At 32.5% G+C, this 22,946-nt stretch overlaps 1 protein-coding gene across 3 annotated transcripts; it reads right to left on the bottom strand.

The window, feature by feature from the left end:
• LOC109724467 (nodulation protein H-like) lies at positions 6-5,927 on the bottom strand. 3 transcript variants are annotated; one of them, XM_020253306.1, is made up of 8 exons: positions 5,747-5,927; positions 4,563-4,593; positions 3,356-3,531; positions 3,019-3,260; positions 1,949-2,207; positions 1,643-1,822; positions 608-763; positions 6-405 (listed from the first exon to the last, which is right to left on the bottom strand). In XM_020253306.1, the coding sequence occupies exons 3-8, from the start codon at positions 3,356-3,358 to the stop codon at positions 229-231; spliced, it is 1,017 nt and encodes a 338-aa protein (XP_020108895.1). In that variant the 5' UTR covers positions 3,359-3,531; positions 4,563-4,593; positions 5,747-5,927; the 3' UTR covers positions 6-228. The 3 variants fall into 3 exon arrangements, with proteins under 3 accessions (XP_020108895.1, XP_020108894.1, XP_020108898.1); XM_020253305.1 differs by lacking the exon at positions 4,563-4,593; XM_020253309.1 differs by lacking the exons at positions 4,563-4,593; positions 5,747-5,927 and adding an exon at positions 5,360-5,518.

Raw genomic sequence — 22,946 nt, 5'->3', positions numbered from 1 at the left:
TAAACTCAATCAAAAACAAATATCATTTCAGAATCAAATCAGTTTCTCACAATTAGCAGACAACTAGTTTCTCACAATTAGCAGATTGAACTCAAATCCTATATTAAAGAATGCTATTAGAAGCAAAGCACTAGTCCTTTACAAAGTAATTCTGAATCTTTCTAACCTACTGATTCTCGCAAAAAGAAAAAACGGGTATCAAACATCGAAAAAATAAAAGCCGCCATATTAAAAATCGCAATCAGCATGGTTAAGAAAATGCTCGTACCGCGTCCCATTAAGCGTCTTCGTCACATCCTCCCAGTTCATGACCTGCTTCGAAAGAGGCCTCGTATGAATTTTCACCTGCCGACTAACTAATTTCGCAATCAGAACCCCTAGAAATTCTTGTACATGAGATAATGCCTGCGTAAAAAGTAATGTTACTATCAACTAAAGGATATACCGGAAAAAGAACCTGAATTTTCATATTTATACATCGAAAGTGTCTTGAGTTGGCGAGTCATTCAATTCTTTCAGGGGGGAATTCATTGTGGGGATAAATCTCTAAGTACATGACTTTTGAGAAGAACATCTTTAAAGATCTCAGAATACAGCATTATCTTACGTTGTGGTTGTTGACGATATCCTCGTAGTACAGTATTATGTGGCGGGTACTGCTGAAGTGCTGCAGACAATCTGCGATGGCTTTCTCGGCACTGCTAATGTCAGAGATTAGAGAAGCTATGTTGATCCTCGGCTTGAATCGTGCTAATATCTCGGCCTGAGCAAGTCAAGAACATATTTCGTTAATGGTTTATCCAATCCAACTACTATTGGAACCTTCACTAATCAATTATGTGAACAAAGAATGAAATGCGCTGTGTACGCTGAAGCATCCCTTGATATTTCAAATTCCGCAATCATTCAAAAATTACTGTTAAAGAATGTTAAAGAATGTGAAACAACCGTTGTTCTCCAAATGCTTAAGCTACCCGCAAACAATGTTTTTAGCATTTATATTCAACACTCTCATGTCCAGGCTTACGACTTTTTGATAGGCCCAAGCCATGAAACTAAATTAAATGGAAGGAAATTAAATGAAGCAACAATCCTGGTGGTGTGAAACAATCGTTGTACTCTAAAAACTTAAAGCTGTTAGAGAAGTGTTTATATATTTTTATATTTAACCCTCACGTCTGGGCTCGAGACTTTTTTGCAAAGCCCATGACATAGATTTGAATTAAATGGAAGAAAATTAATAATGCTAGGAGCCTGATATGACTCGAATTCAGAACCTCCTGCTCTAATACTAAATGAAACAACCGTTATACTCTAAAAGCTTAAGTTGTTAGAGAACGATATTTATATATTTTTATATTTAACAGGTGGCACCTCTTATTTTGGTACCATGTCAAGGAATGTGAAATAACTGTTATTTTCCAAAAGCTTAAGTTGCTAGACATTGGTGTTTTTAGTATTTATATTCAACGGTTATACTAGTGTAAAAATATATAATACACCTCATGAAAAGAAAGTTAAGCCTCTGCATAACATGAGTGGCAGCTATTAGGGTGAACATGAGAAGCAAGAGAGAAGGAGAATATGCACCAGCTTCTATTTTTGGAAAAAAAAATGAGAGAGAGAGAGAGAGAGAGAGAACCTCCTCTTTCGAGTGGACATGAGACTTATGAGTACCATTTAACTGCTTTTCTTGTCTATCATAATCATTCGCCAGAACAGAAATGAGCCTGCGAAGGAGATTCCTCCGAAAGAGAAATACCAGCGAAACACCCTTCATGTTAAGGTAACTAATTATTTCAGCATGGTGATCCATAAGGCCCTGAAATAATAAAGGAAAAAATCAGTTTACACTAAAGACACAAAACACGGCTTTTGCACTCATAGCGCAGTAATATACAAATGACAACACAACAAAAATATATGCAGGGAAAAGAAAAACTGAAACCTGATTTAACATCCACTTCAAGCCAAATGCAGCTGTGCACTCATTTTTTGCTGCGCTACTGAGCCAATCTAAATTATACACCGTATCTAATGTATTTAGGATAGACGAAACATTAGCCCTTCTCTCTCTGACCGCAAAAATTTCACCATTTGAGCTGATGTTCGGATGGCTATTTAGCAGAGTCTCAAACCACCCACTTCCTGACCTTTGCATAGATATGATAGCAAAGAAGCGGACAGGAGAACATGAGCATTCACTCCTGTGCCAAAAAAAAAAGGCCAATAAGGAAAATCAGTGAGTTGTTATAAAGAGAAGTAGGGCTTGCTAGGCCCAGCTGAAGCTTATGAATAAATGCCATCTTAGTAGAGTCGTTTGAAGAAGCAATTCTAGTCTTTTAGGTAGATTACACAATCGGTCATGGAACCTTAGTTTGTTTTAGTCGACGCATTGAACTTTAATTTGTGTTTCAATCTGGTCACTCAAGAACTCCGATTAATTTTTATAAGTAATGATGTGATAGTTGATTCAACAGCTAAGCGATAACACGCTAATAACTAATAACTGTTAGCTATCTTCACAAAAGTAATAACTATTAGTAGATTCAACTGTTACATCATCTCGAAACTATTATAATTCAGAGGTTATTTGACGATTGAATTTGAGGCCAATTCATTTCATACACATTCATCTCCAAAAAATGATGCAGCAAATGAAGCAAAAAATGAGGAATTTAACGAAGTGACGTATGATTGAAACAGAGATTAATGTTTTAATGCCTCAATTGAAAACAAATTGAAGTTTAGTAACATATAAGAAATTTCATTTCAACTTTGTTGACCACTGGTGTAATTTACACTAGTTTTTTGCATGAAAAACCCTCCCAAAATCTTCCCAAAGCAGCACAAGCTTCAAGTAGGAGCTTCTACTTTTGAGGCCAATAACCTCCTGTCATCTTCCTCCACAGCAAAACCTCCAGAGTATTTGTTCGTAGATGGCATGCCATGGCTTCTCGAGTAGAGAAGCAACTCTGGAAGCTCAGCCAAACATGCAAATAGAGGTCTAAGGACTACCTGCTATAAGTTGCTGGTTGCGGAAAATGGATATATCGCATCTCCTCAGGTTGGATGCCACTTACACTGCAAACATTTTCCGTTTCCTTCAAAGAGACTAGAAAGTCCCTTGCGTTTCTCTCTAATGTGATCTCGTTCATAGAGACGTAGCAGATGTACAAACCAAATGTCGCAACAAAGAGGATAAGAATCACTCTTAGTGGATAAGGCGACCACTTAGAAATCTTAAATGAATATGCATTCTGCAAATCAAACATCAAAAGTCACACAACAGTTTTCAGAGCTACAAATAATCAGAGGATCGAAAAAGAACGGTTTACAGTATTGATTGTATTACCATTTTCCAGTATGACTGCAGAACGACACTATGTTATCCAAATCCTCATTCTCCAGTTTGCGAATAATAAATCAATGTCTAAGATCTTCATGAATATAAGCAGTCTAGACTTCACAAGTGCAATATATTGCATGACCAGGGCGGAGATGATACATTATAGAGTACCGAGAAGAATTCTGTGAAGTAAGAAATCAAACTACATTAGAATAGCGAAGATCAAATAAAAAAACAAATAAGAAAATAAGTTTTCCTAAAAATCCCAATAAATTATAGCACAATTTTGTATTGGAAAAGTATATTTTTTTTGAGAGAGATAGGTAGCACGCTACCCGCTTCGTTTATTTCATTTAGAAATAAACTTAGCTAGAAATGTGAATCAACTAGGATTCGAACTTGGGACCTCGGATACCAACCACCAAGCCCTTTGCCATTTGCTCGAGGGACGGTCGGTTTTGTATTGGAAAAGTTAAGAAGGAAACAGAAAAGACAATCTACTATTCCATCACCGCAAGATGATACTAAGGTTAGAGATCATTGTATCGTATTCCATAATATACAACATATAAAATAGGAGTTACAATCACGAAATATTGTGTAAATTCTTCTCATGAGAAATTTCAGAGAAATGAGCAACTGGAGCTTTTAAAAGATAACACACTTAGAAGCACTACCATATGTGTAAGTTCCAAAAACTTTAAAACAGACAATATGCATCAAAAGTTGCAACAAAAATGTAGGCTGATTTCTAGTTGGCTGTACTCCAATGCTTAATTGGCTTGGCTTTTTGAATAGTTAGACTCAAGAAGGGGAAGCTAAATTTAGCCTATAGACTCCAAAAGCAAAAGCTCCAACCCGACGCATTTGCCTCTAGCAGAAGCAAGAAGCTGTTGGATGGATTTCCAAGAAAAGAGTAGTTTCTTACCTAAGCTAAATCCAGCACCTAATTGGCACAGCTTCTTGTCTATTCAAGAAGCAGAAGGAAAGCATTCTAATGCAGAAAAATGAAAAGAAAGAAAGAAAAGACATCAAAAGCTTCTTGGCCTAGAAGTAGAAGCTCTATTTTGAAGTCTTTTAGTTTGGAAGCAGTCGGAAGCTGCTGAGACAATTGTAATGGAAAATGGAGGGAATATTGAAAACACTTTCAAATTTCTTGAATCCTCTAAAGCACGAAAGCATATGCTTTTAGACACCGTGATCTCAAACTGACCTAAATCCAGCAGCAGCAGCAGCAGTAGAAACTGTTGAGGACATTGTAACGGAAAAGAACCAGTTAGAGATTATTATCGAAATAGCTCTATTCAAACAGCACTTATGTAGAAAACTCTCGACATCTCATCAAGATTCGATTTAGTTTTTGGGCCTTCCCGCTACCTTTTTATAGTATTGGAGGAGGGAATATTGAAAACGCTTTCAAATTTCGCAGACCTTCTAAAGCACGAAAACATATGCTTTCAGACACCGCAATCTCAAGCTAGGCCTAAATCTAGCAACAGCAGCACCAGAAGCTGCTGAGGATATTATTGGAAATGAGACAATTAGGGATTACTTAAGTAGCTCTATTCGAACAGCACTTTTGCAGAAAACTCCCAACACCTTTTTTATAGTAATGAAGGAAAGAATAGTGAAATATGCTCTCAAATTTCTCGGGCCTTCTAAAGCACGAAAGCCTGTGCTTTTAGACACCGCAATCTCAAACCGGGCCTAAATCCAGCAGCAGCAGCAGCAGCAGAGGCTGTTGACGATTATTATCTCAGTAGCTCTACTCAAACAGCAGTTCTACAGAGAAAACTCCAGACAGCTCATTAAGATTTAGTTTTTGGGGCCTTCCCACCACTAGCAGATTGAAAATGCATTCACATTTCTCGGTCCTTCCTTCTAAAGCACGAAAGCATGTGCTTTTAGACACCCCGCAGTTCCAAACTGAGCCTAAATCTCTCAGCAGCAGCAGCAGCAGTAATAATAGCTCTAGTCAAACAGCACTTCCTAAAACTCCCTACATCTTACCAAGATTCCAACTTTCCCCAAGTGGGTGAGTATTTAAGCAGGAGAAACTCTGCTCAAAATGGCAAGAAGAACAACAACTATCTCATCACATTCTCCAACCCATTACCCATCTTTCCTTCTCTCTCTCTCTTTTTTTTTTTGGCTTTTAGCTTTCTTGAATCTATCCAGACTGCCAAACTCGCCAAACCAGGAAAAGAAAAGTTGGCAGACTTCCTTCCCAGAACAATTACAATCCCAACCACAGCTACAGTCTTCTCATCGATCTCTCCACCAAACCAAACCAAACCCCACCCCAACCCACCCAAACCCCATCAAATCAAACAGTAAAAAAAAAAAAAGAAAAAAAAGCAGGAAACAAAGAGAGAGAATCTCAAGAAACGCACGTACCCAAGAAGAAGACGACGAAGAAGAGGGGGCCCAAATTAATCCCAGCAGTGGCAGTGTTGAGCTCGAGCGAGCTCGAGCTCGAGCTCGCCAATGGCGAGAATGGAGAAGTGGGGATTCGGAGAGATCAGGGTAAGAGAAGAGGAAGAGGAAGAGGAAGAGGAAAAGGTCTCTTTCTCTCTCTCTCGTGTTGTGGGGATGAATCAAACACGGAGTAGAGTGAGAAGAGAAAAGAGAAAGGTCAAAACCTTGAGGGATGGTTAATTTCATATGCATCCCTACAAAGTTTTAAAATTACATATTTGTTTGGGCTAATTGCATCCAGCTTCCTAGAAACATATCAAATAACATATATATTCCTGTAAAATTTAACCTTTTATTTTTATTCCTGTAAAAAAATCCTAATATTTTCAAATATGCCCCCAATGTTAAAATCCGTTAAAAATATAGTTAATTATAAGCAAAAATACTTAGCCCTGATTAGCGTATTAGGTAAAATATTTTTTTGAAATGATATTTTTATATAATTCTAGCAGGTGGGACTTTTGGAGAGATATATTTATAAGGATAAAAATATTATTTTATTTATCTGCTGTTAAAAAATAAACAGTGCTCTAACGGTAATAAATCATAGAGGTAAATATGAATATCACTGAATTTTTATAGGGAGAAAAATAAAAAGTTGAGTTTTGCAGGGATATGTCTGCTATTCGATATGTTTATAGGGAGCTGTATGTAATTAACTCCATTTACTTTTCCACTCTATAGTTTAAAATTTTCACTTTACTCCTTGTGATTTAATTTTTATTTTACCATAAAATTTCATAAAAAATAAGGTGGCAAAGTAAATATTTTTCAAAAAAAAAAATTACATGATGATAAAGTGAAAAGTTTTGAATGAGAATGACAAAGTAAAAATAAGCTAAATTACACGGGATAAAGTAAAATTTTTTGAGCTATAAAGTAGCAAAGTGAAAATAAGCTAAACCAAGGTGTTGTTGGGTGCAATTTTTGAATCGCTAACAATGAGGCAAATTAAAATTTACCCTAACTAAAACTTTATAGAGACAAATATATAATTTTATAATTTTATAGGGATATATATGTAATAATCAACCTAAATTTTACTTAAAAGGATTTGAAGATGCCCGACGGTCACACGACTTGCTCCGCCGTTTACGCTGCTGCCAGTCTTCCAAGGGTAGAGATGTCAACGGGTCAGATTTGGGGTGGATTTTTAAAAATCCGAATCCGAATCCGACTCCAAACCCGAAACCCGAACCCGAATCTGAACCCGACGGATTTTAAAAATTCATATCCAAACCCAAACCCGATCAAAAATTCGAAACCCGAACCTGAATCCGAATCCGAAAATTTGAACCCGAAATAATTATTTTTTTTTTCAATATTTCAAAATATATTATATTAAATTTAAATTTTTAAAATACAAATTCAAATATAGTATCAAATTTTTATATATATATTATATATAATACAAAATAAATTCGGGTTCGGGTCGGATTCGGGTTCGGATCGGGTACAATCAAAATCTATATCCGAATCCATATCCGTCGGGTTTTTATTTTTTATATCCATATCCAAATCCATATCCATATCCATCGGATATATCCGTTTTATTCGGATTCGGGTTCGAATAAATTTCAGGTATTCATACCCATTGACATCCCTATCCAAGGGTGTGCTGTTAAATCTTCAACCCCAACTTGCCAGCTCTCTCTTCTTTTTTCTTTTTTTCTTTTTTTTAATTTTTAATAATTTACTGAACTTATCTGAATTATAAATTTATTTTGAATCGGCTATTCAATTTTTAAAAATTTTATTTTCTTTAGCTTCATATGCTTCTAAATTTGGTCTTAGAAAAAATTTATTTTTCTTAAAAATTTTATTTTCTTTTGTACAAATTTTTATTTGTTTGATTTTAGTTGGTAAATAATATTTTGATTTTAAAATTTAAGTTAATTATTTATTTTAGTAAATTTTATAATTATAATAATTGCATGAAATATATACTAATTAAATCTGCAAACAATAAACTGTAAATTCAAATTTGAAGCCAAAATGTTATCGACAGGCTCAAATAAGAAATAAGTTGAAAGATTTGATAGTAAAATTAAAATTTTAATTTTAAAAGATTAAATAGACAATTCAAAAGTTCTGTATATTTTTATCTTTTCTATTTTTTTTTCGGAAGTCGTGTCGCATCTAACCTAATCTAATTGGGAAATGAAGTGAAAGGCGGAAAACTTTATTGTTCTTTTGGTCCGTTCCAATCGGTTAAAAATCAATCAAAAATGTGCTTCTAACTGACCCGCCTCGGATGGAGCGATGATAAGTGAAATTAAGAAGATAACTTAATTAAGCGAAATTGCATATTTGCTGCTAAGGCTTCGTTTGGGATTGCGGGGAGATTACGTTACGTGCGGTGAGAAACGACAATGGAAAAATAGCCTGTTTGTTTCTATACATAATATTGCGTTCTGCATATCGCGATGAGCCAGTTACGATATGTTTTCTGCGATCCCATCGGAGAGCGCAGAAGCATATCCCTATATGCTTTTTTTCTCAGCTCCATTTTATTTAATGGCGTTAGATAGACCTCAATACCAAACTAAACCTAAGTCTATCGATATTAAAGACTTATTTGGTATTCAGAATTTAATGGCATTGTAGGAGACAGATGGAATATTTTTCTAGCACACTTCCACAACTTTCACAATAAGTAATACATTTTGCTAACAAATTCCGCATATGTTAATGGTGTGTTTGAACTTCAGTATTATCTTAATCGAATTAGTGTAACTTGTGTAATGTATTATCATCGACGAAAACAATTTAAATGTTTTTTATTATTTTTCTCACCGTATATAATATATTTTGTCTGTAATCCTAAATAAAGTCTGAAACACCACTCAACGGACCTAAGACGTAAATCCCATTTATTAAAAAACATTACAGAATTTTGAATCTCTGACCTCTTAAATACTTTTTCGGAGGTTGGATAATCTCTGACACAAAATTCTGATAAATTGTTAGTAACCTAATAACAGCAGATTTTTATTCTTTCTACTAATAAGAAATTGCAAAAAAGTGTAAAAATAGTATTTACCATTTCTTATTACTATTTATAATTAATGATTAAAATAGTAAAATTTACCACTTTGAATTAATAAAATTGGTAAAATTTCCTTATTTATTATAAAAAAATAATTTTTTTATTATTAATAAGTTGGGTCAATTGTTTATATATTACTGAAAAATTTTAGACTTTTCTTTTTTACCCCGCTTAGAAGATTAATATTAAAAATATTATTTTAATATTTCAGATTCTTTTAAATATATTCATAGAGTTAGATTCTATTGTAGAATTGTTAGGAATAACCGTTATCTTTATAAAATTACTATTTTGCCCTTTCAAGTTACTTTTTGTCATCATCATTTTTTCCTTATTTGCTCAAAAGAGATATTTTAAATTATTTTTAACTTTGGTAGAAATTTAATCTGAGTTTGATTTGAGATGACTTAATGGGTATTAACAACAGAATTATTTTTTGAATAATGGAGAAATAAACAAAGAGTATATTTTAAAAAAATAGAAATGTATAAGATATTTCAAAACTTTCCAGGGGTTTATAAGTAATTATCCTCAATAATAAGGTTATATGATATATTTTACAAGTAAATTTTCATAAGTATGAAATTGATAGAGCATCAATTATTATTTCTCTCATGCCCACCTCCTAATAATTAGTAGGTGGAGATAAACTGCGCCGCAAATTAATTAGCTTTTTGAAGAGTGTGGGGGGAGTTTTACATAACATTAATTGATGTGTTTAATTACTTCTAAAAATATTTATTATTCATCAGGAGTTTATTTGATTTTTCGAAAAGTATGAAAAAAAAATTAAGAAAAAGTTTTGCATGGAAAAACTTTTTAGTTTTCCGCCGTTTAGTTTTTTTTAAAAAAACTAGTCTTTTTGGAAAATTAGTTTTAGATTTCATATAAAAAAAAGGGAAAACTTCAAAAACCCCCTTGTGGTTTCACTCTTTCTTACTTTAGTACCCTAAATGTATCAAGTTAGTACCTTGTGGTTTCGCACTTTCTCACTTTAGTACCCTGTGGTTTAAAATGTATCAATTTAGTACCCTGTGGTTTTGCACTTTTTCACTTTAGTACCCTGTGATTTAATATTTCATTAAGAAAAAAATAAAACCATCGGATAGAAACTTGATACAAAAATAAAACCACAGGATGCTAACTTGATACAAAAATAAAACTACAGAATACTAACTTGATACACTTTAAACCACAAGGTACTAAAGTGAGAAAGTGCGAAACCACAGGGTACTAACTTCATACACTTTAAACCACATGGTGTTAAAATAAAAAAGAATGAAACCAGGGGGGGTTTTGAAGTTTCCCTAAAAAAAACTAGTATTTTCGTTTTTCAAAAAAATTTTAGTTTCTCGCCTGTTTAATTCCAAAAAAAAAAAAAAACCAGCTTTTTGAACAACTCTTTTCAGATTTTTAAGAAAAACTTGTGTTTTCATTTTTCGAAACAAATTTCAAAAACTTTATGGAAAATATTTTGTCTATTGTTTTCGACGGAAACACTAGCTTCTTATAAAAATCTAAATATAAGTTTCTCAAAAAAGCTAATTTTTATTAGAACCAAACGAAGGAAAAACTGAAAAAAAAAAAAAAAGTTTTCTATGAAATTCATAAAATAAAATAAAAATGCTAATAATTAGCCGCACTAATAATTATAGATTAAATGATATGTACTCATTATTAGGTCAAATGCCCACATCATTATGTTTCTTTAACCATCAGAAAATAAATTTTTTTTAAAAAAAAAATAAAAGTGTCTGTTGAAGTTTATTGCATGAAAATTTCATGTAGTTTGATTAATATATAATTTTCTTAAAAAAAAAGTTTAAAAAAGAATCCTGTGTAGGTTCCATTCCAACAACCCCTAGGCACAGTCACTAGTGTATTATATTTAAGAAATAATTGCATATAGCTCCCTATAAAGATATTAAATAGCAAATATGTTTCTGTAAAATTTAAGTTATCAAATTTATTCCTCCAAAAGTCTTTCTGCCTATAAATATATATCCTTCTGTTAATAAAATTTAGATAACCATGAGTTAAAAAAGCTAACTACAGTTAGTTAAAAGATAAAATAATTTTTTTATCCCTTATAAATATAATTTGTATTCCAATATTCAGTCTCGTTATCTTTCTCACCCTCTACTTTTTATCCATGGCGACGGCGAGACCCACGGCGGCGGCGGCGGCAGCGGCACCGAAGGCGAGACCCTCAGTCGCGGCAAAAATGAGATACACCGCACGTGTGGCGACAAAGGCGGGGAGAGAGAGAGAAAGAAAGATAGTTTTTATGGAGACAAATTTATAAGGATAAAATAGTTATTTTATGCATTCATTGTTAAAAAAATTAATATTGAATCAAACAGTAGGAATATATATATATATATATAAGACAAATTTATAAGGATAAAATAGTTATTTTATGCATTCATTGTTAAAAAAATTAATATTGAATCAAACAGTAGGANTTCACTTAAGTGAAAACTGAAAATCGCGTATCTTCTCCATTTTAGCTCAGTTTCTCCTGAAACTTGACGAGTGCTTATGTAATTAAATTACACACATAAACATTATCAACAGAGAGTTTAGTCGCACTGTCAAAAATCTGTAACAACCGGCCCAAAATGCTTAAGCCCAGTTATTATTACTAGTGTGCTGAGTCGTTACAGATATATTTGCAAACCAGAGAATTTTGAAGGAATAAATCTGATAACTTAAGTTTTATAGAAATATATTTTCTATTTGATATCTTTTCAAAGACCTATATGAAATTAAAGTCAGGAACTAAAACACTTCACTAAATAAAGACATAACAGAGTCTCGAATCTCTGATCTTTTTCACATCAGCAACAAAAAAAACAATCATAAGGCTAGCTTGTCGTGTTAAAAATATGTCAACATTAGATGTTTTTTTCTACAATCCAAAATAAAGTGTGGCTGTTATCCCGCTTAGAAGGCTAATATTAAAAATAGTCTTTTAACACTTCAAATTCTTTCAAATATACTCATAGAGTTAGAGTCTGTTACAGAATTATTATGAACAACCGTTATCTCTGTAAAATTACTATTTTATTCTTTCAAATATACTCTTCTACCGTTATCTACTTTTCTTATCCGCCCTTAAGTTAAGAGTAAAGAGAGGTACTTTGACTTTTTTTTAATTCTGATAAAAATTTAATCCAAAATGACTTAATGGGTACTAATAGTGAGATTATTTTTTAAATATCGAAAAAATATACGAAAGGTATATTTAAAATAAAAATAAAAATAATATATAAGATATTTCAGAAGTTTTAAAGCGTTTATAGATAATTGTCCCTAATAATAAGGTTATATGATACATTTTTACAAGTAAATTCTCATAAATATGAAATTGATATAGCATCAATTATTATTTCTCTCATTCCCACCTCCTAATAATTAGTAGGTGGAGATAAAATGCGCCGCAAATTAATTAGCTTCTTGAAGAGTGTGGGGAGTTTTCCATAACATTAATTGATGTGAACATAGTTTTTAGTTGTGCTAAATTACTTCTAAAAATATTTATTATTCTTTAGAGGAGTTTATTTAGTTCTTCAAAAAACTATAAAAAAAAAATGAGAAAAAAGTTTTGCATGGAAAACTCAATTTTTAGATTTCCACCCATTTAGTTTCAAAACAAAAAAAAACACTAGTCTTTTTAGTATATTACTTTTCGAATTTCATAAAAAACACTAATATTTTTGTTTTTTTTTTTAAATTTCAGTTTCTCACCTATTTGATTTAAAGAAAAACTGACTTTTTTGAAATACTCTTTTCAAATTTTATAAAAAATTAGCACTTTCTTTTTTTGAAAAACAAATTCAAAAATTTTATGGATAATATTTTTTCTAGTTTAGACAAAAATATTAAATTTTCATAAAACCTAGCTATAAGTTTTCCAAAAAATGTTAATTTTTATTGGAACTAAACGAAGGAAAAACTTAACACAAAAATCTTTTTATAAAAAAATTTTCTAACCACTTTTTTTCATACATTTTCGAGGAAACCAAACGGCCTCTTACTTTTAATTTTTAGCTTTTAAATTTAAAGTTAATTACATACAGGTTCCCGCAAACATAATGAATTGTAAATATATCCCTGTAAAAGTCCTAATATTTTTAGATATGTCCATCTGATTTGTTACCGTTAGAAAACTGTTTATATTTTTTATTTTGCCATCACAAATATGTCTCTCCAAAAATTATAACAGTATAATATAAGAGGGGTAAAAATGTCAAAAATTAATCCGGATAAAGTATTTAACCTATGATTAACTAAACTTTTCTAACGGATTCTAACGGTAGGGACATATCTGAAAATATTAAAACTTTTGTAGAAATAATTTATAAAAGTTGAACTCTACAGAAATATATCTGCAGTTCAATATATTTGCGAGGACCTATATGCAATTGACCCTTAAATTTATAATAGTATAAGTACCAAAAAGTTTGTAACTTAGATATTCATCATGAATTAAAAAGTTGAAAGCAAGTGAATAATAAAATGCTTGTAAAAATATTCTCGTTCAATTCTACAATTATTTACTTAGATCTTTTTAATAATAAAATAAAAATTAATAATAATTAGCCGCACTAATAATTATAGATTAAATGATTTGTACTCCTTATTAGTTTAAATGTCCATATCATTATGTTTCCTCAACGGTCAAAATTTTTTTTTTTTTAAATAGAAGTGTCTGTTGAAGTTTATTGCATGAAAATTTCTATGCAATTTGATTAATACATTATTATTATTATTTTAAGATTCTTTTTAGCTAGATCCATTCCAACAACCTTACGCACATGGCTAGCATATTTTTTTTAAAAAAAGGGTTAATTGCATACAGTATCCTGTAAATATAGCGAATTACAAATATATTTCTATAAAGTTCAACTTTTTTATGTTATCCTTGCAAAAGTCCAGTATTATTCATATTTGTCCCTCTCTTTGTTACCGTTAGAGAATTGTCTAATTTTTAACAAGAGATAAGTGATATGTCAAATTTGTCATCACAAATATGTCTCTCCAAAAGCCCCAATTGCTATAATTGTACAGAAATGCCCCCACCTCCCAAAAAAAAATAGAAAATTTAATGGGCATTTTCTTCCTTTTTAAAATCCAACCTAATGCACCATTGTCAACCTTTTCTCTCACTCTTTTTTCTTAAGGCTTTTTCCTCAGCAAAATAAGAAAAAAATTATTGAGGAAATTGAATAGAAAGCAACACGCATTCGATGCGGACGAAGCAACACGCGTCTTGAATGAATGGGGATAGAGAAATTTTAGTTACGGATTCGAAACTAGTATGAAGGAGAGCGAGAAAGAGGAAAAGGAAGAAGAAGAAGAGTTCTCATTGCTGAAGTTTTGATTGAGAGAAGAAGATATAATATGAGAGGGATAAAAATGTTAATTTACCTCACTGACTGACCATGCTTAAGTATTTTACCGATTGTTAACTAAATGTTTCTAATGGACCGTAACGGCAGGGGTATATTTGAAAATATTAAAATTTTCGTAGAGATAATATAAAAAAGTTGAATTTTGTAGGAATATATTTGCAATTCGCTATGTTTAGAGGGTGTTGTATGCAATTAACCCTTTAAATAAGTTGGGAACTCAAACTCTCCACTGAATAAATGCATTAACATAGACTCGAATTTCTAATTTTTTAGATCAGCTAAATGTATTAACAACGTCTCAAGTCTTTGTCCTTTTAGAACAGTAACAACCTTATCTTTATTGTATTAAAACTATGTCAATATTAGATGTTTTCGGCTAGTTTACATAAAGAGTCTACTAATTTTGAGATTTTGGAAAAATACGCAGTCTTTTTGGATTTTGCAGATTTGGACCAGATTTTTAAAAAATTGACCAAAATACTCTTATCCCCTTTTCTCTCTCCATTTTCTTCTCTCATTCTTTTTTTTCTCTCCAACTCTCCTCCACCGTCTCCGCGACCCTCCATGATGGTAACAAGGGCAGCGTCGGGTCCTCTTCCTCCACCTTCGCTGGTGCAAGCATCGACACAAGCACCGGAGAAGGAGGACTCAGAGTGAGCGCAAGTGAAAGCAGAGCATATGAAGGCGATGAGGTCGTAGTTGAAGCAGTGCTCGCTGTTGCCCGTGAGGGTGAGGGCGAAAATGTACCCGCGCTTCTCCAAAGAGCATTTCCGGCGAGGGTCATGGTTGTGGTAGAGGGCAAAAGAGAGAGATGGCGATAGCGAAAAAAGATGCAGATGGTAGAAAAAAAAAAAGAAGAATAGAGAATAAAAAATAAAATTCTACAAAAAAAGTAAAGAATCAAAGAAAAAAGAAGAAGAAGATAAAGTTGCACTGTTAAGATGAAGTTGTACTATTTTAAAAGAACGTTACACTGTTCTAGAAAAAAGTTATACTTTTTGAGATAAAAATTATACTTTTTAAGATGAAAATTGCATGCTTTCGATGAAAATTGCATTCTTTGGGCCAAAGTTACACCGTTGCTCCCCTCCTTCCCCTCCGCTTTCTTATGCTTCTTCTTCACCCAACTCTTTTTCGCCCTCTATCTCCACCGCAGCAGATCCACCACCCACCAAACCTACTTCTGGGAACCTATCGTCCCTACCGCCGCCGCTGACGACGAAGAGGAAGCGATTCTCGACATCGAGAAGCTCGTCGGCGAGGGAGGGGGCGCGCTGCCCACGGCGCCTATCCAGGGAGGCAGTGGAGGCAGGTCGGAGAGAAAAAAAAGAAAAAGAAGAGGGAATAAAAATATTTTGATCAGCTTTCTAAAAATCCAACCCGAATTTACAAAATCTAAAAAAGCCTACTTTTGCAAAATCTCAATTGGCTGATGTTTTCTTTGTCCATAGGTAAAAAAAAGGCAAGCGTGAAAAGAAATTCTAGGGTGCTATAATGAGGGAAAAATGGAAATCTTATATAGGAAAATTTCAAACCAATTAAGTTGGTAATAAATTTTCTCTTTCTTGCTCTTGTGGCTTTTAGGGATTTGCTCCCACTCAGTAAGAAAAATATTAGTTGTACACCTCAAAGGAGTGTAAGATATACACTCCATCCATTCAAAGGTAGAGTGTACTTCACTAATCATATCAATGTAACTAGTGGTGATGTCCCCATTCTTGGATAAGTGTTGTGTATATCCTACACCCCTTTGAGGGTGTACAACCAGTATTGCTCCGCTTGGTAAAAGGATAAGTGTTCTTCATTCTTATTTGCAAAAGAAGAGAAGAAGAAGAAGAAGTATCGAGCTGGACTTGTGTTGATAGAAAATAAAATAGTTATGTTGGTGGCCGAAAGTCCCGACCCTTGACCCGGTTAAGAATTCTTCTCGGGAAGAACGTCGGGATGATGAGCGGCCGCGGATGGTGACCCTCGAAGTTTGCGTCCACGACGGATCAAGCGATTCGGCCGATGAGGGATCGGATCAGCCGGGTTCGAAGACCTCGACAGTAAGCTCGCTTCGGCAGGATGCCAGCTGTCCGCGCCGAATTGGCCCAACAAGTTATAATAATTGAGAACTCAATCTTTTCGCTCGTGTTGAACTTGTCTTGATGACACATGTTACATTCCGCAGTTTCGCTCATGTCGAACTTAGAAGGTCAGAACTTAGTGAATCTTCGACTAGGAACAAATCTAAACTATCCTACATTCAGTAAAAAGATAAAAACTACTCTAACTTAAGAATCGTCTAGACATTGATGTGTTGTTGTAGTAAAGAGGGCTCCTTCCTCTAATCCCCATAATTTCCATAATTCAGAAGCTCGAATCTTATTTGAAACCTGCATCACGCGTGATCTCAGCCAAATCCCGTCTGATAACTAAATCCCGATAATTTAAGTCAAAATTCAAAAATTTTGAGATACATATCTCTTATCAAACAGCGAATGGTTAGGATCGTCTTCTGTCATTTTTATCCAACGGCCAAAATTTGGCGTTATCACCTTCTCTCCTTTTTTTTTGCCTTAATCTCTCCACTAGTTGGAATTCTATTATTTTTTAAGACCTTAACAAAAGTAGTTGTATTTAAATTTTAATCTCTTCAAAAAAAAAAAAAAAAAACAAAAAAGATGATTAAAATAGTTACAAGATAAAGAGTGAGTGAAAGTGCCATGCATTGTTGTGTCCAAGTGTCCAACCAATTGGGGCTGGTATTATCTTTTAATGCATACAAGCTAATTAAGTATTAGTTGCTTAGATTTAGATTTTTTTTAAATTTTTTTTTATTTGTGCATGCTCGAGCTCGAGCATTTTAACTCTGTATTAAAATGTATATATATACAATTAGTTGCTTAGATTTATATATATACAAATATAAAATGTATATATTTGTGCACGCTCGAGCTCGAGCATTAATTTTCTAAGCAATATGATTAATTAAGGATAATGAAAAACGCGCAAACATGTGGCATAAGGGCGTTTGGTTTGAAATAATTATAAATGCAGTATAGTTAAAGAAATATGTAGGTGAAAACTTAGTTGCATTATATTAAATATAAAAATATAAAAATACCGTTCTCTACCGGCTTAACCTTTTAGAATAATTTTATTTATTTATCATGATATTAGAGTAGGAGGTCCTGGGTTCGAATCACGCCAGATTCCTAGCATAATTTATTTCCTCCCATTTAATTTAAGTCCATATCATGGGCCTCAAAAAATCTTAAGCTCAGACGTGAGAGACAGTGTTAAATATAAAAAATATAAAAACACCGTTCTCTACTAGCTTAAACTTTTTAGAGTACAGCGGTTGTTTCATTTGCCCAGCCCACTTTCCAAATCGGGTCACCAATCATAAAACTACTTTAACTCTAACACGCTTAACTCTCTTAATTTTTTGGGCCTAGCAATCGTCCAATATGCTATAGACAGATTAAGAGGTTTAGTTTTATTATACCTTATATATAGAACTATTCCGATTCCTAGTGTCTCACACTTAATAAATAAACTAACAATGTTTTCAAGCAATAAATTAAAATTATAAGATTTTCAATTATTGAGAATTTCATAAAATTATAAGAGTTTCAATTATTGAGAATTTCATAAAGTTAGATAATTACTCCATTAAATTTAATACCTCCGCTAATTTTCGGTTGAAAATAGTATAAATTCATTTAACAGTTAATTACTAACAACTAAGTAATCTATTAGTAAAATTCTTAGTTTAACTGATTAAAATGCTTGAAAACAAAATAAATGAAATTTGATGACAATTGAAGTAAAAAAAAAGAAAAGGGTCTTATTTAAGTGTCCCAAAGTTGAGAGGGTCTAAATTAAGTTTAGGAAAGGAAAATTTTATATACCCCTTAATAGCATTTTATTTATTGGGGCAAAATAGACAATTTTCATTCTTAACCTATATTATACCATGGTTTAACTAGGGTTAAAATTACCCCAACTAACATAAGTACCTTCTATCTTGATATTTTATTTATTTTACTAAAAATTTTTATGCTAATTTCTAGCTAAGTTTATTTCTAAATGAAATAAACGAAGTGGGTAGCATGCTACCTATTTCTCAAAAAAAAAATGCTACTATATAAAATAATAAAAAAAAATTATGCTGGTTAATTTTTATAATATTTTTCTATCATTTTCTCTCTCGTAATCAAATTCGCCACCTCCACGAGGGTAAAGTCAATTACGATATTTTTAAAAAAAACAACTATGAGCGAATTTAACTTAAACGGATCGAACATCTTAAGTAGATATTTATAGCGGAAAATAACTTCGCCCTTCTCTATTTTTCTCAAACAAATGACAAGGACTTCTAAACTAAAAACCCTAAATACAAATCAACTAGAAAAATCATATAGATAAGGGTGAGCATGCATGGTTGATTTTTTTTTTTTAAATGAAAATTATTTTAAAAAAAAAAACTATGAAAATGCTTGATACAAGTCAAAATAAGGATGGTTAGGTATTTGGAGTGGTTATGGAAAGGATGGCTTTAGGATTGACTCTTTTTTGCATCTTTTTTTCATTTTTTTTTTCTTCTATTTTTTGTTAAATTAATGTGTAATGCCACTAGATTCAGCTCTTTCAAATCAAATTTTGGATATGTTGTTTGATTCTTTGATATGATTTGCACAACTACGCTACTATTATAACAAATCGTACGTTCAAATTCTGTATTGATCGAGTCATCAAACGACTCAAATCAAACTAATTGACTACAAAGGATTGTGTCGTTAAATCAAACATTTGATTGAATTTGAAAGGTTTGATTTTTTTTTTCATAATTATGTACTATTTTTTTGACATTAAACTCATAGGCTTTATCTAAAACTTTTTATTCATGCGTGCATCAAAAGGGACAATTTTGTCACGCATGCTTAACCTAAGTAGTTAAAATTTTGAGTGGTAAAGAATGCGGTGAGCTATTTACTGCATTTTAAATGTAGAAAATAATTCAATGAATTCTATGTTGCAATAATTAACGAGTTGTTTATAAATTATAATGTAGAAAGCGTTGAACTATTTACTGCAATTATCGCATTCTAAATACAATAAACAGTTTACTGCTTTCTTTAGACTCCACTGCAGTGTAGAATGCTTAGTTTGTTGGATTAAATGGATCAGCATTCTATTTATGTGGCAGGAGTCCGATTAAGCCTAATCACAATAGAAGCTTGCGGATTGTGTGGTAGAGACCGGAATGGGTGGAGTCACAATCGAGGCCTTTGAATATTGTGCCTAAATGTTTTAAGTGAATTTATTGCATCTTTTTAACTGTTCAAAGTTTTAGAATTAATGGTTTGCGTTAATGATCCACAAAGTGGTTTGATTTCCACGTGCTGCAAATTTGTGTGAATGCTAGGAAAAGGGAGGATTGTTGGATAAAAATGGATCAACATTCTGCTTACATGGCGGAGGTCGGTTTGGGCCGAGTCACAATAAAGATCCGTAGGTATGACATATATATATGCTTTAAGTGAATTAATTGTATCTTTCTAAAAATTTAAGCTTTTAAAACTACTGGCTAGTATTAAAGATTTGACACTCTTGACTTATGGAAAAGGCCAGGTTGGGCCGAGTCACAGTTGAAATTTGGTTGACAAATCGAGACATGCGGGCATTGTTTATATGTTTTAAGTGAATTGGTTATATCTTTCTAATAGTTTGAGTTTCTGGAATTAATAGTTAGCGCTAACTATCTAACAAGTAGTATCAAAATAAGTCACACATTCAATTCCTATATGTTGCAAATTTATGCATGTTTTAGATTTATTTTGATAAATAAAATTTTTTTTCATTTATCTTTACAAATTGAAATATTATCAAACCTATTTTTTTTAAAAAAATAACTATATTTGTGGACATTTATGGCCGAAAATAATTTCAATTTTTTCTATTTTTTAGTGAAACAAAACATGCCCATTTGGAAAAAACTAAAAATTCTTATATAATATGTACAAGTCCCACATAAATAGTGATACAACCACCTCTATTTTTTCTCAAACAAATAATAAGGACTTCTAATCTAAAAAACCTAAATGCAAAACAACTAGAAAATTGGCATAGATAGAGGTGAGCATGGATGGTTGATTTTTTTTTTTTTTTTACAATGCTTGATGCAAGTCAACATAAGCATGGTTAGGTATTTGGAGTGGTTATGGGTTTGGATTGGTTATGGATTAGGATTTGACCCAGAAATATTTAATTTATTCCTACTTTTTTTTTTTATTTTCAATATACTTTCGTAGTTACCACCCGTTAAGTTATCTCAGATTAAACGTGAGTTAAATGTTTATCAAAATTTTAAAAAGAATCAAAATACCTCTTTTGCCCTTAACTTAAGGGCAAAAAAAAAAAAACTGGTACTGGTAAAAGGATATATTCGAAAAGATCAAAAATCAAAATACTTCTTTTGCCCTTAACTTAAGGACAAATAAGAAAAATTAGTGATACCGACCGTCCCAAGAGCAAGTGGCAAAGGGCTTGGTGGTTGATACCCGAGATCCCCAGTTCGAATCTTAATTGATTCACATTTCTAGCTAAGTTTATTTTTAAATAAAATAAACGAAGCGGATAGCGTGCTACCTATCTCTCTCAAAAAAAAATGGTGATGAGAAGGGTATATTGAAAAGGACAAAATAGTAATTTCACAAGAATAACGACTATTGCTAGTAGTTCACTAACAGAATTTAATTCTAGATATTTATTTAAAATAATTTAGAACGTAAAAAGAGTATTCTTAATATTAGCCTTCTTTTCAGAAAGTCGGAAATATTTTAAGAATATATAAACAATTGCGCCAATTTATTATATATAATTCATGTAGACAAGGGCTGTTGTATATTAGTTAAAAAAAGAAATTTAAAAATTAAGTATGGAACTATGTTGAACTTTGGACATTTTTATCCAACTTTCAAAAATTTTAATTTTACTATCACGCATTTCACAGCTTTGAATTTATATGCACATTCATACACCACATCTATATTCGTGTTTGTCGCTTTCCGTAGCTTTAATCCAACCGTCCATTTTATATAAAAAATTATACAATTATCATTTCACGAGGATCGAACCTCGTAAAGGGAGCCATCTAATTCCGTCGTCATGATAAAATGAGACGTTTGGTTGGATGTAATTATAAATACAGTGTAGTTAGAAACGCATGTAATTAAAAATAAACAATTGTACTACATGCATCATGTTTCATTGGATACAGTTGAAAGTGCCGCAGCTACAAATAATTTGTTTGGTTGTATGCCGTTGCGAAATAATTTTTAAAATTTTATCATTTTATATAAAAGATGGTGTGATTGCCTCCCACGTAAAAAAAATATATTTTTTATTTAAAAAATAAATAGGAAGATAATCTTACCTTTTTACTTAAAGTTACTCTCTCGATCTGCTGCAGTTGAAACTGCGGTCAATTTAAGCGTAGTTTTAAATACTGCAGTTGAGCCTCCTCCTGCAGTTCTTACTGCAACAATTGGAATTAAACCAAATACCGAATTTGTATTTGCATGCAGTTACAACTGCAGTGCAGTTGTAATCATATGCAACCAAACGGCCCTTAAAAAATAAGCATTTATATATTCTAGACTACATGGTAAAATAACTCAAAGCAAACAAATTGAAAAGTCCGTAAAATCAACAATCAACAATAATTACCAAAGGTTAGGGAGTGGTGGCCAAATGACCGAAAGCTCGCAGTAGTTCCGCGCATTTTAACCATCATAGCAGTTCAAAGATTCTGCACATTTGCACCATCATAGCATTTCAAAGTCTCTCAAATGATGGTGCAAATCATCAACTAAAAAAAAAAGAAAGAAAGGAAGGAATGACACAACATAAAACCTAGCCTTGAAATAACATGATAAAACTTTTCAATCTACACTATTCAAAAACATCAATCAAAATGGATGAGATAGTTAAAGAAAATAAAGACCTATCAGAGCATCCATTAGATGTCGACGATGAGATTAGAGAGAGATTAGCAGAGGTTGTTTAATATATGGTCTCTACAGTTGTTTTAACACCCCGCTTTCCAAAAAGTCATCCATCATAAAACTACTCTAGTTCTAACACGATTAATCTTCTTAATCTCACCACCATCCAAATGCTATTACTGGATTAAAAGTTTATCCAATTATATCTTATTTTAAAACTATTCTAAATCTTGAAAATGTCACATTTCTTCCCCCTGTAAGCCATGACGTTCTCATCAAGCTCAAGCACACTCACAAGCACCAGATGATGTGAAACTCGTCTTGCTAGCATTGTTATTCAGATCTTGACTTAGCCTCCCATTCAGGCCCTAACTCATCGAAAACTCATCTCACATCCGGCTAATGATTAGCCCTGATATCAACCCTGACGCCCCGCTTCCCGAGAGTCACCTATGCTATAACTACTCTAACCCTATCACAATTAACCCTCTTAACCTTTAGGGCCTAACCACCACCCAAAATATTACAGTCGAATTAAGAGATTTAGTCCTGTTATACTTTATATTTAAAACTTCCAAATCTCTCGAGTGCCACAGTTGCTTCTTTCCTGCTTTCTCATTTTTCTTTCATTCATATGTCAAGGAACAGGAAAAGTG

This window comes from Ananas comosus, linkage group 18 (assembly GCF_001540865.1).
Source record: "Ananas comosus cultivar F153 linkage group 18, ASM154086v1, whole genome shotgun sequence".
Lineage (NCBI taxonomy): Eukaryota > Viridiplantae > Streptophyta > Magnoliopsida > Poales > Bromeliaceae > Ananas > Ananas comosus.
Note: the sequence above shows the minus strand (reverse complement) of the source record. Positions and strands in the feature narration are given on the sequence as shown.

What these genes read in the sequence shown, in the direction of transcription:
- LOC109724467 (XM_020253306.1), bottom strand. An exon ending in CAACCAGCAACTTATAGCAG is followed by an intron (nt 2,208 to 3,018) that starts GTAGTCCTTAGA and finishes TTTTTGGCACAG; the next exon opens with GAGTGAATGCTCATGTTCTC. An exon ending in ATGTCCACTCGAAAGAGGAG is followed by an intron (nt 764 to 1,642) that starts GTTCTCTCTCTC and finishes TGACTTGCTCAG; the next exon opens with GCCGAGATATTAGCACGATT.